This window comes from Schistocerca serialis, chromosome 9 (genome assembly GCF_023864345.2).
Source record: "Schistocerca serialis cubense isolate TAMUIC-IGC-003099 chromosome 9, iqSchSeri2.2, whole genome shotgun sequence".
NCBI lineage: Eukaryota > Metazoa > Arthropoda > Insecta > Orthoptera > Acrididae > Schistocerca > Schistocerca serialis.
The window spans coordinates 385,300,389-385,316,074 of record NC_064646.1 but is presented as its reverse complement, the minus strand read 5'-3'; the positions used below and the strand labels follow the sequence as shown (position 1 = coordinate 385,316,074).

Genomic DNA, 15,686 nt, shown 5'->3' with positions numbered 1-15,686 from the left:
TGCAGTCTCGAACCGCGAGACCGCTACGGTCGCAGGTTCGAATCCTGCCTCGGGCATGGATGTGTGTGATGTCCTTAGGTTAGTTAGGTTTAACTAGTTCTAAGTTCTAGGGGACTAATGACCTCAGAAGTTGAGTCCCATAGTGCTCAGAGCCATTTGAACCATTTTTGAACTTGAATAACCACCTTTTGTAGCGCAGATGTGGAGGAAGAGCGTCAACGAGGTTGTGGAAGGTAGAATCAGGGATGTGGAGTCAGCTTACTATAGTGCAGTGGCCAGCTGCGCTAGGATTCACGGTTGAGGATCCATGGTGCGAGCAGCCCGTTCGAGGTGGTACCACAGATTGTCGATTGGGTATAAATCTGCGGAGGTTGGTGGTCAGAGGAGCACGGTAAACTCAAACTGGTGCTCATCATTCCACGCACGTACACTGTGAGCTGCGTGGTACGTTCCATTGTCTTGCTGGTAGATGCCATCCTACAGAAGAATAACATACTGCATGTAGGGTTGGAAATCGTCCCCAGGGATATACAGGGTGATCCATTGATAGTGACCGGGCCAATTATCTCACGAAATAAGCGTCAAACGAAAAAACTACGAAGGACGAAACTTGTCTAGCTTGAAGGGGGAAACCAGATGGCGCTATGGTTGGCCCGCTAGATGGCGCTGCCATACGTCAAACGGGTATCAACTGCGTTTTTTTAAACAGTAACCCCCGTATTTGATTACATATTCGTGCAGTACGTAAAGAAATATGAATGTTTTAGTTGGACCACTTTTTTCGATTTGTGATAGATGGCGCTGTAATAGTTATAAGTTCAAATGGCTCTGAGCACTATGGGACTTAACAGCTGTGGTCATCAGTCCCCTATAACTTACAACTACTTAAACCTAACTAACTTGAGGACATCACACACACCCATGCCCGAAGCAGGATTCGAACCTGCGACCGTAGCGGTCGCGCGGTTCCAGACTGAAGCGCCTAGAACCGCTCGGCCACTCCGGCCGGCCAAACGTATAAGTACGTGGTATCACATAACATTCCGCCAGTGCGGACGGTATTTGCTTCGTGATACATTACCCGTGTTAAAATGGACCGTTTACCGATTGCGGTAAAGGTAGATATCGTATTGATGTATGGCTATTGTGATGAAAATGCCCAACGGGCGTGTGCTATGTATGCTGCTCGGTATCCTGGACGACATCATCCAAGTGTCCGGACCGTTCGCCGGGTAGTTAGGGTATTTAAGGAAACAGTAAGCGTTCAGCCACATGTGAAACGTCAACCACGTTCTGCAACACATGATGATACCCGAGTAGGTGTTTTAGCTGCTGACGCGGCTAATCCGCACATCAGTAGCAGACAAATTGCGCGAGAATCTAAAAAACGTCGGTGTTGAGAATGGTACATCAACATCGATTGCACCCCGACCATATCTCTACGCACCAGGAATTGCATGGCGACGACTCTGAACGTCGTGTAAAGTTTTGCCACTGGGAACAAGAGAAATTACGGGACGATGACAGATATTTTGCACGCGTTCTAGTTAGCTACGAAGCGTCACTCACCAACAGCGGTAACGTAAACAGGCATAATATGCACTATTGGGCAACGGAAAATCCACGATGGCTGCGACAAGTGGAACATCAGCGATCTTGGCGGGTTAATGTATGGTGCGGCATTATGGGAGGAAGGATAATTGGCCCCCATTTTATCGATGGCAATCTAAATGGTGCAATGTATGCTGATTTCCTACGTAATGTTCTGCCGATGTTACTACAAGATGTTTCACTGCATGACAGAATGGCGGTGTACTTCCAACATGATGGATGTCCGGCTCGCGTGCGGTTGAAGCGGTACTGAATAGCGTATTTCATGACAGGTGTACTGGTCGTCGAAGCACCATACCATGGCCCACACGTTCACTGGATCTGACGTCCCCGGATTTATTTTTGTGGGGAAAGTTGAAGGATATTTGCTATCGTGATCCACCGACAACGCCGAGCGGTTCTAGGCGCTACAGTCTGGAACCGCGTGACCACTATGGTCGCAGGTTCGAATCCTGCCTCGGGCATGGATGTGTGTGATGTCCTTAGGTTAGTTAGGTTTAAGTAGTTCTAAGTTCCAGGGGACTGATGACCTCAGATGTTAAGTCCCATAGTGCGCAGAGCCATTTGAGCCATTTGATAATCTGATCAGCCCCCTTAGATTGTTTGCAGACGACGCTGTAATTTACCGTCTAGTAAAATCATCAGACGATCAATTCCAATTACAAAATGATCTAGAGAGAATTTCTGTATGGTGCGAAAAGTGGCAATTAGCGTTAAACAAATAAAAGTGCGAGGTCATCCACATGGGTACTAAAAGAAATCCGATAAATTTTGGGTATACGATAAATCGCACAAATCTAAGGGCTGTCAATGCGACTAAATACCTAGGAATTACAATTACGAGCAACTTAAATTGGAAAGACCACGTAGATAATGTTGTGGGGAATGCAAAACAAAGACTGCGTTTTGTTGGTAGAACACTTAGAAGATGCTACAAACCCACTAAAGAGGCATCCTACATTACACTTGGTCCGTCCTCTGCTGGAGTATTACTGCGCGGTGTGGGATCGTTACCAGGTAGGATTGACGGAGGACATCGAGAACGTGCAAAGAGGGGCAGCTCGTTTCGTGTTATCGTGCATGGGGGTGAGAGTGTCACTGATATGATACGCGAATAGGGGTGGCAGTCACTGAAGCAAAGGCTGTTATCTTTGCGGCGAGATCTATTTACGAAGTTTCAATCGCCAACTTTCTCTTCCGAATGCGAAAATATTTTGTTGATACCCACCTATGTAGGGAGAAATGATCATCATAATAAAATAAGACAAAACAGAGCTCGAACGGAAAGACTTAGGTCATCCTTTTTCTCACACGCCATTCTAGAGTGGAATGGTAGAGGGGTAATATGAACATGGTTCTATGAACCCTCTTCCAGGCACTCAAGTGTGATTTGCAGAGTAACCATGTAGAAGTAGAAAAAAATTGGTGTTTTGTTGCGAAATTATGATGAGGAGCCGACCGGGTAGCCGAGCGGTTCTAGGCGCTACAGTCTGGAACCGCGCGACCGCTACGGTCGCAGGTTCGAATCCTGCCTCAGGCATTGATGCGTGTGATGTCCTTAGGTTAGTTAGGTTTAAGTAGTTCTAAGTTCCAGGGGACTGATGACCTCAAAAGTTAAGTCCTATAGCGCTCAGAGACATTTGAACCATTTTTTTATATTGAGGACAAACCTTGCAAATACAACAGCGCAGGCGTCTACAAAATTAAATATCGTTCCTGTTGTAAGTAGGCTGTTTATGTTTTCTTATTGGCAACGTTACGTAGCGCTCTGTATGAAAATCACTGGCTGTGCTGTGTGCAGTCTGTGGCATTGCTGTCTGCCATTGTAGTGTTGGGCAGCGGCAGCTGGATGTGAACAGCGCGTAGCGTTGCGCAGTTGGAGGTGAGCCGCCAGCAGTGGTGTATGTGGAGAGAGAAATGGCGGAGTTTTGACATTTGTAAGAATGGATGTTATGAACTCCTATATATATTATGACTATTAAGGTAAATACATTGTTTGTTCTCTATCAAAATCTTTCATTTGCTAACTATGCCCATCAGTAGTTAGTGCCTTCCGTAGTTTGAATCTTTTATTTAGCTGGCAGTAGTGGCGCTCGCTGTATTGCAGTAGTTCTAGTAACGAAGATTTTTGTGAGGTAAGTGATTTGTGAAACGGATAGGTTAATGTTAGTCAGGGCCATTCTTTTGTAGGGATTTTTGAAAGTCAGATTGCGTTGCACTAAAACAAATATTGTGTGTCAGTTTAAGCACAGTCATGTATAATTGTTCTAAGGGGACGTTTCACTGTGATTCAGTTTACGTGGGTCAAACTGGTAGAAAGTTTGTCACTAGGTTTCGTGAACACAATTATAAAAATAATTCTATACTTAGTTGCCATTTATCGCAAGAATGGCACATTATGTTACCCACAGATAGAGCACTGCAGACAGTCCACACTGAGCCAAAACGGCGTGAGCAGGATATATCAGAGCAGTTAGAAGTCTTTATGCATCATTCGAACGACCCATTCTTAATTTTGAACGAACAGCTGTCTTCTAGATGCAAGTGGTTCTTTAAAATATTCAGTGAAATACTGAGCCTGTAATTCCAAGCATTTCTGCATGTATTATCCAGTTTCTCATATCTCTACCTCCACACAACAGATCACCATACATATAACTTCTTTTATATACATATTTCTCGAGGGTTTGATTCCCTGGCATCCTTTACGGATAATGTTATAATTAACATTCATGTAGTGAATAGGTTCTTGTGGCTATTTAGCCTAACGCTTTGGAAATTATATTATGCCCTCTATTTTCCTTTGCATTCCTGTGGTCTTTTATTATTACGTTATGTATTTCATCTTTTAATAAGCTTTACTTGCGCTCTCCCTCTCCCCTAATCTTTCGAGGGTTCCAGTCCTTGCCCTATCTTACGATTGCTCTATTATTTCTGTTTTATTGCACATTATTAAATCGTTTCCCTTTACTTGTTTCATTTATTTAATTATGTTTCAATTTTTGTAACGGTTCTGGAATTTTTATTATGTTTTCTGTCATTTTGTAGGTCTTCCATTTTATCGATGGCATTTTCTGGTTAACTGTAGATTTCTACTCTTCTTTCATTTTATTATTCACACTCTATAAAAGGTGTATTTTGTGTACTTCAGATGAAAAAAAAATATTTTTCAGCTTTTGTCGCTGCATGGCAATACTTTTGTATTCATCATCGCCATCTTTTGGCTTAAATTGTCTCCCTGGTTATCGCGTTGTTGTTGGTCAGTTAGTCCAGCAAGACAGCTTTGTATGTTACATAGTATCTTTATATATAAGATCACCAGGATGTTCACGGTGTGTATTTCAGCTGTTTAATTTTGACCATACTTGTAGTTTCATGCTCATCCATATCCTTTGTACAGTTACATTTTCTGTCATTTGCTGTGTATTTCTGGTTTGCAGATAATACGAAATGGGTTCTACCCAAAACACGACAAAGTCATTGGTGTATCAGCTAGTGGCTTCTTATTTAGTTACTGATATAGCAGTTGTGTAGTACTCCTATTCACCTCTGGTAGCCCCTTGTTTCAGCTGGGTGGTCAGCTGCTCAGCAGTTGCACATCTTTTGGTACACATCTGTGCAACCGTCCTTCACCCCTGTCATCTATAACGTGTAGGGCACCACAGTTGTCCCCGCACAGGTTTTGGATAGCGTCATTTTGCAACTGACGGAATACTTTAACCACGGCAGCACACGAACAGTTTGCACACTTAGCCGTTTCGGAAATGCTTCCATCCTTGGCTCGAAGTCAATGATCATGCCCTTTTGGACGCCAGATAAATCGGTCAATTTCGACTTTACAACAACTGTGTGGCTGGACCAGGTATATACACACACACACATGCACCTGATGAGCCATTGGTCAATGGAAACATGCTGTCCGGTCGAATAAACTACATTTATTGTTACCCCAGCTCGATGGTCGTGTCTAGATATGTCATCATCCAGGCGAATGTCTTTACCAGACACCGACTGTCCCAAGGAGACAAGGGGAAACATTATCCTATGGGTGATTTATTTATGTTCCAAGGGGCCTGTGGTAGTAACTGAAGACACCATGACATATGTCAACAAAGTGAACAGTACAGCTTATATCCTACATCCTATCGCTCTTGATGTCTTCCACAACAGAAATGGCATCGTCCAGCAGGATAAATGCCATTGTCACAATCCTGCTATAGTGATTTTAGGAACATAACAGTGAAGCAATGATGATGTTGTGGCCACTAAATACAGTGCGGTGCCCACAAACCACAAGTGGTACTTTGTAGTAACTGCATGATCTGTTGATCGATTTCTACTTCTGAAAACCTATCAAGGACTGATCGAATCCATGCGACACAGAATCGCTGCTCTATTGTTGTCCAAAAGTAGACACATACGCTATAAAGTATTAAGAAGGTGCTCTAAATGTATATATTCACAGGTAACCATAAAAAAAGACAGTATGGTGAGTAGAGTACAGTATCATATTTGTAGGTAATATTGGAGTATATATGGTTTGCCGTTTAAAACACAGAGGTGCCACGTCTGTCAGCAACACTGGATGTAACCCAGCTGACCATCGGGTCGAACCGAGTTTGAATGACAGAAATGGGTATGTCATTCCACTCTGCTTCAGCTCTGTGCCAGAGTTCACCAATCATTTTGGCTCACATTTTGTGATGAGCCTGTCTCTCAGCATCCCATGATCAAAAGTTTTCAGTGGGTGAGACATTTGCAGAACATGCACTCAGAGCCCCAGATTCATCATTATTATCGATCAATCGTGCAACTAATGTTTCAGTGACCACGAGGACCATTAACTGAGCTCACATCGCCCCTTGCACTGGCTGCCATTGACCTCTGTACACCAACAAGCCCCTTTTCAGTGACGCTGAGCACATTCAGCGTGGAATCTCAAGGACTGGAGTAGAATTGCCTTGAGTCCCAATGTCAAACGAAGATGTGTCTGGTGACTCATCAGATAGAGGTGGAATACCAACCTGACTGTCACCCACCATATGACCTGACAACCAGGAGTGATTGTGTAGTGTGGCATTTCACTTCACAGCAGGACCCCTTTAGGGGCACCCTTTCTGAACAGCGGTACATCGATGATATTCGACGTCCCATTTTGTTGCCCTTCACGCCATACCATCCTGGAATTACATTTCAGCACGATAATGCCCACCCACAAACCGCAAGAACTTCTGTTGCTTGTCTTTGTGCTTTCTGAAACCTACCTTTACAGCAAGGTCGCTCATCTCTTCCCAGCTGAGAACATTGGGAGCATCATGTGCATGGCCCTCCAACCATCTTGGGAATTTAGCGATCTAAAGCACCAACTGGGCAGAATTTGGCACGATACCCCTCTGGAGGACATCCAACAACTCTGTCAATCAATGTCAAGCCGAATGACTGCTTGCATAAGGTCCAGAGGTAGATCAAGGCAATATTGACTTGCTCAAGTTCTGCAGTTCTTCTCTTGAATAAATCATCCAATTTTTCTGAAACTGTAATAATTTGTTTTTCTTTACATGTGCATCACATCTACTGATTTATATCCCATTCAGATGAATCTTTCGTGTTTACTGTCCAAACTGTCGGTTATCCAAACCAGAGGTGATTCTGTTACTAACGCCACCACATATCGTCAATCCTATGACTGGATCCGTAGGACGATATAGCTACTTTCGTTCTCCTCATAGTCTCTACAAAGGCATACATTCATATTGGCACAGTACGCAGAACAGGGGCTGACCTACAAAGATGACATGGTGCCCAATCTGCATCTTGTGTTGCCATTGGTTGCACAACAGTCTGCACTTTGCTGTTTGTTGCCATGCTGAGAGGTTGTAACCGTCCAGACGTCATCACACTGTCTGTGTGTGGATACTAGTCCTTCCGTGACTAAGCCCATTTCCTGTCCCAAGGTACATTATTTAGCTGTGCATATCAGGATGGCAGATCCAACAATACATTTTATCTCTCATGTGCTAGTCGTTTGAGGTCTTTGAGATCATAGACAGCGTTGATTATGTCCATACCGAATGCATCGATTCCATATTCACATGACAGTTGTGAGAGCCCATTGCATACAAGTAGCTGTAGGAAATGCAGTACCAGTGGTAGTGCAAATGTAATAAACGATACACAGAATGTGGTAGATAAATCTTTGCTTTTTTTGCTGGACAGAATTACATCACGATCTGCACTGGTCCGAGGTTCAACACATACTGAACCATCACAGATATTATTGTTCACTCTATTGCACATGGCAGTGATGTTTATTTTGTCAGTTAGAGGCACGCCTCCCCCCCCCCCCTGCCTTAGTGTGGATTACAGGAGAAGGGGAAACACATGAGGAGGTGGTAAGGTATCAGCATAGATCTGTGATGGGGCAATGGCCACAGTAAAGCTGGAGAGCTCGTAGTCTCTGACTGCGTCAGGAGGCGAGAGGACGCATGCATAGATGGAAGTAGCTAGTATCAGTGCGCTATCGTCGTTAGCAGCCTAGGCGGTAGTCGTCGACGGTGGAGTGGCCAATGTTGTAAGTCTACTGATGGCTGTAGCTTGGACAGAGCACCATAAACTGGGGCGGTTGTAATGAGGAAGCCCTCAGTAGTGAGTTGGGATGTCAATTCCACTGTGTACATGTTGGCCTGTATAGGCGAGGTGTGGTGGCAACAGAGCAAAATCGTGCTCGCTCCAGATCTCCTGGCGACCAGGTTTTCATCAACAAGAGTCACAGATATATTGTTGGGGAGAAAGTTGGAGAGGTTGAGCTGCAGTGTGAAAGGGATAGAAGACGGTTGGTTGGGTTCTGTGTTAAATGGCGGCTGCAGAGCCAGCTTCAATCAATTAACAAACCCTGTTGATTGTTTGCCCCACATCATGGCTTCAAATGTGTTCCATGCCATGAGTAACTACTTTATGAGGGCCTGTATTTGGCGGGTGCAGGGCCAGTCTAACAGCGTCAACGCGTAGCATCACATGTGAGCAGGTGGGAAGGTCCTTAAGGGCAAAGAACCGTTACATTGCATGGTGTGATTTGGGGGGGGGGGGCAAGTTCTGTATGTGGCGCTGATGCGGGCGACAAGCTCTGGTAGGTCACGATCTATGAGGGATGTAGCCTCTATGACGAAATCGTCGGGAAGAGATAATGTCTCGCCATACAGAATCTCTGCTAAAGATGCGTCAATGTCTTTCTTATGATTGGTGTAGACGCTCAGCAATACCCAGGGAAGGCTTTTATCAAAGATTTAGGACGGCACATTAGTGACACTTTAATGGGCTGGGCTGACTTTGAATGACACCACTCGACCGTGTGTGTGTGTGATATGGTATGGAAATGGTGGCAGCCACAAAGATGACACAATTCATTGAATAGAGAGGACTCAAACTGTCTGCCCTGATCGGTAGTGAGTGATAGAGGGCAGACGAAACGTGACATCTAAGTATTGACGAAAGCTTTGGTAACAGTTTCGATGGATGAATCAGTAATAAGTGTGGCCTTAACTCACTGCATAACTGTATCAGTTGGTGAAATAAAATAACACTGTCGATCTGGGACTGAATGCGGTCCTCTTACATCCATGTGCACGTGTTGGAACCGCCGCTAGGGGATCAGGAATTTTCCAAGGGGAGGCTGAGTGTGGTGGCCTCTTTTACTCTGTTTGCATGGGATGCACACTCTGGTACATGTGGCGAAGTCTTTCCACATGTGAGAGCTCACACGAAATGTTCTGTCACTAAAAATACAGCGGGCCATACCTTATGGTGTGCGAGATTGTGGATGAGATTGCAGATTTGTTTCCGAAAAGGTTTCAGGACGACTGGTCGGATCCACCGAGTCGTGGGAAATGTTGCACCATTTTGGTTTAGTGGAGCCAGGAAAGGTACATTGTTGACGTTTGAGCCCTGTGTCCAGGTCACGAAGGAGGTTCTGTAAGACTTGTGCCTCAGAGATCCATTTGTAATCAAGCCAGGTGGAGGAAGAGATAATGCATAACGAATAGTCTTCAGCAGTGTTGTCAGTTCCTTTGACATAACGCACACTGATAATGAACTGTGAAATGAAATAGAGATATCGAAACGCGTGGGGGGGAGGGGTCCTCAGATGGGTTGTGTAATGTGTCAGCCTGGGGACAGTGATCTATGTAAACAGTAAGAGGTCTGCCCTCTATCTCTTCTCGATAGTAGCGGACAACCGCTTAGATGGCGAGTGGCTAATGGTCAAAGGTATCTCCTGTTGTAACAAGTCACTCGCGTCTGCTTTTACTGTAAGGCGGGCGTTGGGAGACAGATGAGCCACAGTAGTCGCATGCAGTGTGTCATCCTTGGTTTTATGAAAGGTGGATTGCATAGGATGTGTCCACCTGGGGCAGCGTTATCCCACAGTATTCTTTCCACACAGGACTTCAGTCAGAGGAAGGAGAGTCTCAGCTGCACATGGGATGTGTCTCCTTTAGAAATTTATGAAGACCGAAATTCTACGTAACTCTTGATAGGGGGAAGGAGGTGGCAAGCACATCTAGTCAGGCTTTTCTGGCGTCAGGCGGATGCCTGAGTCATCCACGTGGTGGCTGACGAATGTCATGTGGCCTTGCTGTAACAGCCATTTGTCTTCGTTAATGATGACCCCAAGGGCAGCTAGTCTGTTGAGGACTTGTAAGTGAGCATCATGCTCTCCGCTGATGGTGAGAATATAAGGACGTCATCTATGTAGGCATAACAAAATGGTAGACTGAACAAAAGTTTGTGCAGCGTTTTTTTAATCCTTAAGGCACATATAAAAACTCAAAGAGTTTTGTAGTGATTGCTGTCTTCGGCATGTCCTCTTCCACCATGGAAATCTGGAGGTATGTTGTTTTACAGTCGATAACGTTGAATAATTTGGCGCCAGCCAACATCTGAACGAAGTCCCGTAATTTAGGATCTGGATAGCTGTCTGTAATAGTTCGGTCGTTGATCCATTATAGTCGCCACATAAGCGCCACAATTTGTCTTTCTTTAAAATGAGCTTTATAGGGTACGCCCAGGGCTGTCAGATGGATGGATGATGCATGCCTCCATTAGTTTGTCTGTGGCGGCCTTCGTCACTCTAAGTTTGAGGGGAAGGAGGCGTCAAGGTCTACGTCGGACAGGTGGGCTGGGTAGTGTTTATATGATGAACAGTACCATCGTGAACAGAACAAACTGCATGTGGTCTGAAAACAGCGTGCACACCTGTGACCAGAAACACGCTGCATTGTAGTGCCGGCTCACTGGACAGAGCCATGGGTACACTGTCAGAATCGTACACTGAAGTTGGATACAGCACTTCACTAACCTGTTCAGATTCTTTGCAGATAGGCACTGGAAGTACGTTGGTGTCCTCCAAAGGTGCAGAGGTGTAGTGTGGCTGTTTCGAACATTGTAGGACAGCAAGGTTGTGCTTGGCTCCATAAAGTAATGCTGCAGAATCAGCAATGCGTTGAAAAAGATTCATGTTTCTGTATCTCGTGATTTGTGATCTGTAGCAAAGAATAGTTGGATAGCAGAGGAATTTTGCTGAAGAGCGCTGACCACTTTAGGAGGAGTTGCAGTGGTATACCTCCATGTGATGAGGAGGTGGGAGGCGGACAGGAGTGTCAACGAAGAACTTTGTTGATAATTCCAATGACTGTCTGCTGACCATCACGGTGTGGTAACAAACCATGGGCGAGGTCAGGAAGCAGGTGGTAGTGATGCAGAAATTGTGCACCCAGGACCAGCTCGACCACCTTAACGACAAGGAACGTCCGACGCATGTGATTCTACAAGCCCAAGTCCAAAGTGATTGAGGCACTGCCAGCAACCATAATGGCAGTATCGCTTTCGGCATATAATTGGAGTGATAATGGCGAGAGAGCAGTCGACACTCGAGCTGGTGGGAGGATGCTGACGTCAGCGACCTTGTCGATGAGGAAGTAGGTCTGCTTCGGATGGTCATAAACAAACAAGCGTGAGCCGTCGGAAGGGCGACGTGAGATGGCAGACTTGAGCAGGTGAGGTTTATTAAGGCGTATTGTGGTTGTAGAACGGCCTGGTGAGCCTATGGCAGGCTGCTGTGCTTGTTTGGGCGCTTGCAGTTGCTTGCCTCCTGCCCATATCTTCTATGGAACCAACAGTACCGCTCAACTATCAAAGGACATCTGTTTGTAAACAGTAATGACGGGGTGGTGGGGGGGGGGGCGGCGGACGAATGAGGTGAACGTATTTGCTGTATTGTTCAGTGATTGTTGCCTGTCGGCACTGTGAAGGTCGCACGGTTTGGCAGTGGTTGTTGGTCCCTGGGTGGATCGAATGGTGTCAGGTCACCTGGGACATGTCATGGCTGAGTGGAGCACAGCCAGTGATGGCGGCTGGCGGCGATGGGTAAACTCAGGCCAGCTTAGCAGTAGTATGTTGCCTCGGTCGCCTTGAAGCCAAGTGGGGCGATGGCCCTGCTGATGTCAGAGTACCCATTCATGAGGTTATGATGCTATGCTAGGGTGTGCATTTGGTGCACAAGGCAAAGTCTGGCATCAAGGAGGTCATCCTCGTGTGATGGCATTGCAGTCCAGACGAGTGTGGGAGTTTCAACAGCCACAGTGTCCAGAGTGAGCTATCAGGCATCAGCAAATGATCAATCTGCGTCTGTAGGTGCCCCCAGAGAGAGAATGATGGGTTGTCACTGAGAGTTTCTTCACGCATAATTATGTGTAGTTGCTGTTCTAGGGAATGTGAGAGATGCTGGAGCAACAAATCCTTAGTCGATTCAAATGTGCTGGAGCAGCAGATCCTTAGTCGAATTGTACTTGCTGTAAGTGGTTGCTGCAGCAACCGGTCGCTGATTATGTCAGTGTCTCGACCGAAATGGATGAAAGGTCATAAATCTTGCATCATCATCGACGATCCCATGGGTGGACATCAAACACTAGCGTAGGACGAACCATACTATTAGAAAGTCAGTATGGAATGAGGGCAGTTTAAAATAAGACTGGGTGGTGTGGAGATTGTCCATCAGTTGTACATGGAGAGCATGGCACAGACTGACGCGGCCAATGAAGGAGTGACAGAGCATGTAGCGTGCGGTTGCCACATCTTCTTGGAAGGGCCTCTCATGTGGCAACATTGAAGCATGCAACAAGGATGGCACGGACATAATGTTGTACGGAGCATCGACATTGGATGATGTAACATACTATGAGGTGGTCACAGAAGCATGGTGTTTTGTGGCTCGAAAACTGATATGGGATGCACGGGATGCATAATGCTCGGTCAATGAAATGGATGTGTCCTGTCTCCATGAGAGGCATACGAGAGGTCAGAAGAGCTTGGTGTGGCTCACATGGATGTGACATCAGAAATGGCTTAGTGCAACATAGATGGAACCTCAAGTGGTGAAACATACAAAAATTCATGCCTGAGGAGTATGTTAGCACTGTACACAGAATGGACATGAGAGGCGCGAGATGTGAGGTGTATGGCGGTGGTAAGGTTAAACATGGTACACAGTGCAGCAGTGGAGCAAGAACGAGTGTGATGTCACCGTTTAGTGCTCCAGTTTCACGTTTGCGTAGGACAATCAGTGCAGAAATACTTGTGACATGAGGCTCAGGCACTGTGGTAGGATATCAAATTAATTATTCAAATTAATTAATTGATCAATTAATTACCCTCACCCCTGATGACATTACAGGTTTTTTCCAGCCAACATTTGGGTCCCCCTCACAGAACTCCCAGCCCCCTTCTCTCCTCCTACCCTCCTGTGATGTAACCCGAGATGACGGCCTGGGGAAAAATGGTGGGAAATTCACTCAGTCTGTGTCAAGCTGATGGGCCAGGAGGCTCTCATGTCGATAGGCTAATATAGTATACATAAGGCATTTTTAAACAATTTGTTTAAAAATATTGTTTATTTATTTTTGAAATCGCAATACATCTCGAAATTGATGTTGGTATTTAGAAATGTAGACGATCTTTAACAATTGCAGTAACTTGTTTTTCTTCTGATAGGAAAAGGAGCCACGTAATGACACAGTCACAGATCACGCTAAACGTACAGTATCTGAAAATCTTTCTTATACGTGCTCCACCTGCCGGGCTGCCCCATACTAGAGTCGCTGGGCTCGCAGCACCAGCCAGGGCCTGACACGCAGCAGCCGCAGTGTTGTGCTAAGCACTTCATGTCATGCTGGAAATAACTTAGCCTTCCTCCTCATCACTGGCACATGGATATCCCCTGTTCTTGAACACGAACTGCTCCAGTAGTTATTAAATACAGTGTTTAAGCAATGTGAAGAACATTGTCACATACATATCTTGAAGATGTCACAAAAGTCTGCAAATACTGCTGCTTCAGAACATGTGCCACATGAAACACTAATTAAACAATCCTCTTCCAAATTCTGTATATCACAAAACTACTACTCGAAACACTCTTGCACACAAAGTACTGTGAGAAATGTAGATGAAGATGCGACAACTTCCACACTCTGGAATTACATGAATATTTGCTTTCCAAGCTATGTCAATGAGAAATAATTCGTCAATCGCACTCTCATATTTGTGGCACTTTCATATCTCGAAACGAGTCGCTTTTCCAGAACCTATCTGCTAGGGGCCCCAAACAGCAAACCTCCAACATGATATCCGTCTTTTGATTTGCAGCTCCTTGTACTGGCCGTGCTGCAGTTAAAATATTTGGGATTTGAGGCCCGCCAGTCATGCAAAACACCGTTTTTCTCAGTACCCAAACATGTTTCGGCAACACTGCGCCATCATTAGTGGGTTTTCGTTTTTATTTATTCTTTACATTTGGTAAGCATGAATTTTCTGGACCACTTTTGTGTTAATTATTACAGGTAGCTTGTCATGTTTACGTGTGGCAAGCACTTCCCTTCTCCGCATCGTGCTGAGATGTTGTGATGCATACGTAACTATTACAAGTATTTTCCGCAAATATCGTAGTAAAACGTTTTCCACTACAACAGATCACAGTGTGATTGTGGTTTTGCGTGGATTGCGTAACTGGCGGACCTCAAATCCCAAAAACTCCAATATGATGTTAAACAGTCTCTCTGCATCTTGTAACTGTTCCTCAGTCTCTGCTCTGCCCTCCCTGCAGCTTTGTCCATGTGATCATTCCAGTTTAAGGCGTAACAGAGCAGAAGTCAGACAGCACCGTGTCTACCACATTCTTCAACCCCTGGAGAATTAGGGTGAGCTGAGTTAATGCAACAGGACCGTGTTTTGACCACTTAGTGGAAATGAGAACGTGTAGTCACTGCTCTAGCAACTGTACACAATGTGTAAGGTCAGCACCAAACGAAGCTTTCTCCTTCATCATCAAGCAGTAGAAAAAAGACAGAACAAGCTTAACCGTGGTGCTTCTGATTAGGAAAATTAGGAAGACACCACATCACATGGGAACTGGAAGAAGGACAAGGATTTTGCTACTGCATTGCGGTGCATTTCCAAACTACATACAGATACTGCAGTCCGAAGGAGATCTGCATCTCTCAGGGTTCATTCAAGTCTGTCAACCAAACATTCTCCCCATTCTCGTTATTTTGTACTATCGAACAGAGAAAAACTATGAACTATAAAAACTCCGCTAGTGTCACCCAGTAGAGAACTCGATAAGGTATCACCACATCTCTCTCTTCTAATATTTCAGGAAACTAATACCGTCTATCTGTTGACATTGATCAGATGTGATTACCCCAATACATATACATGTACTGGTGCATTGGAGTGGGTGGGCCATGATCGAAGTCGCTTGCATAGACCAGTGTAAAGGTTTTCGTTGCCCATTATGTAGGAGGACCATATGTCACAGTCTGTCAGTCACAGGAGAGGGCCCTGTGTTGTTCTTTCATAAGATGTTTGAGAAATTGTTTTTCTGCTGTAACACATCCAAGCAGTGTATGGCTACAGCTTTGTACGCAACCATAAATTTTGTTTTCTTCTACCATAACTTCAAGGTCTATGTCAGGTGATGAACCGACATTAACATGTTTCGACCCATTGGCTCTGACTGAAATCTG

General features: G+C 45.1%; 1 protein-coding gene across 1 annotated transcript in view; it reads right to left on the bottom strand.

Annotated features, from left to right (window-relative positions):
* LOC126419631 (coiled-coil domain-containing protein 96-like) overlaps window positions 1–15,686 on the bottom strand; it is a 198,968-nt gene that overhangs the window by 116,702 nt on the left and 66,580 nt on the right. Inside the window, exon 4 of the mRNA XM_050086820.1 lies at window positions 10,964–11,088. Within this exon, the coding sequence (XP_049942777.1) occupies window positions 10,964–11,088 (125 nt within the window). The remainder of the gene's footprint in view (window positions 1–10,963; window positions 11,089–15,686) is intronic.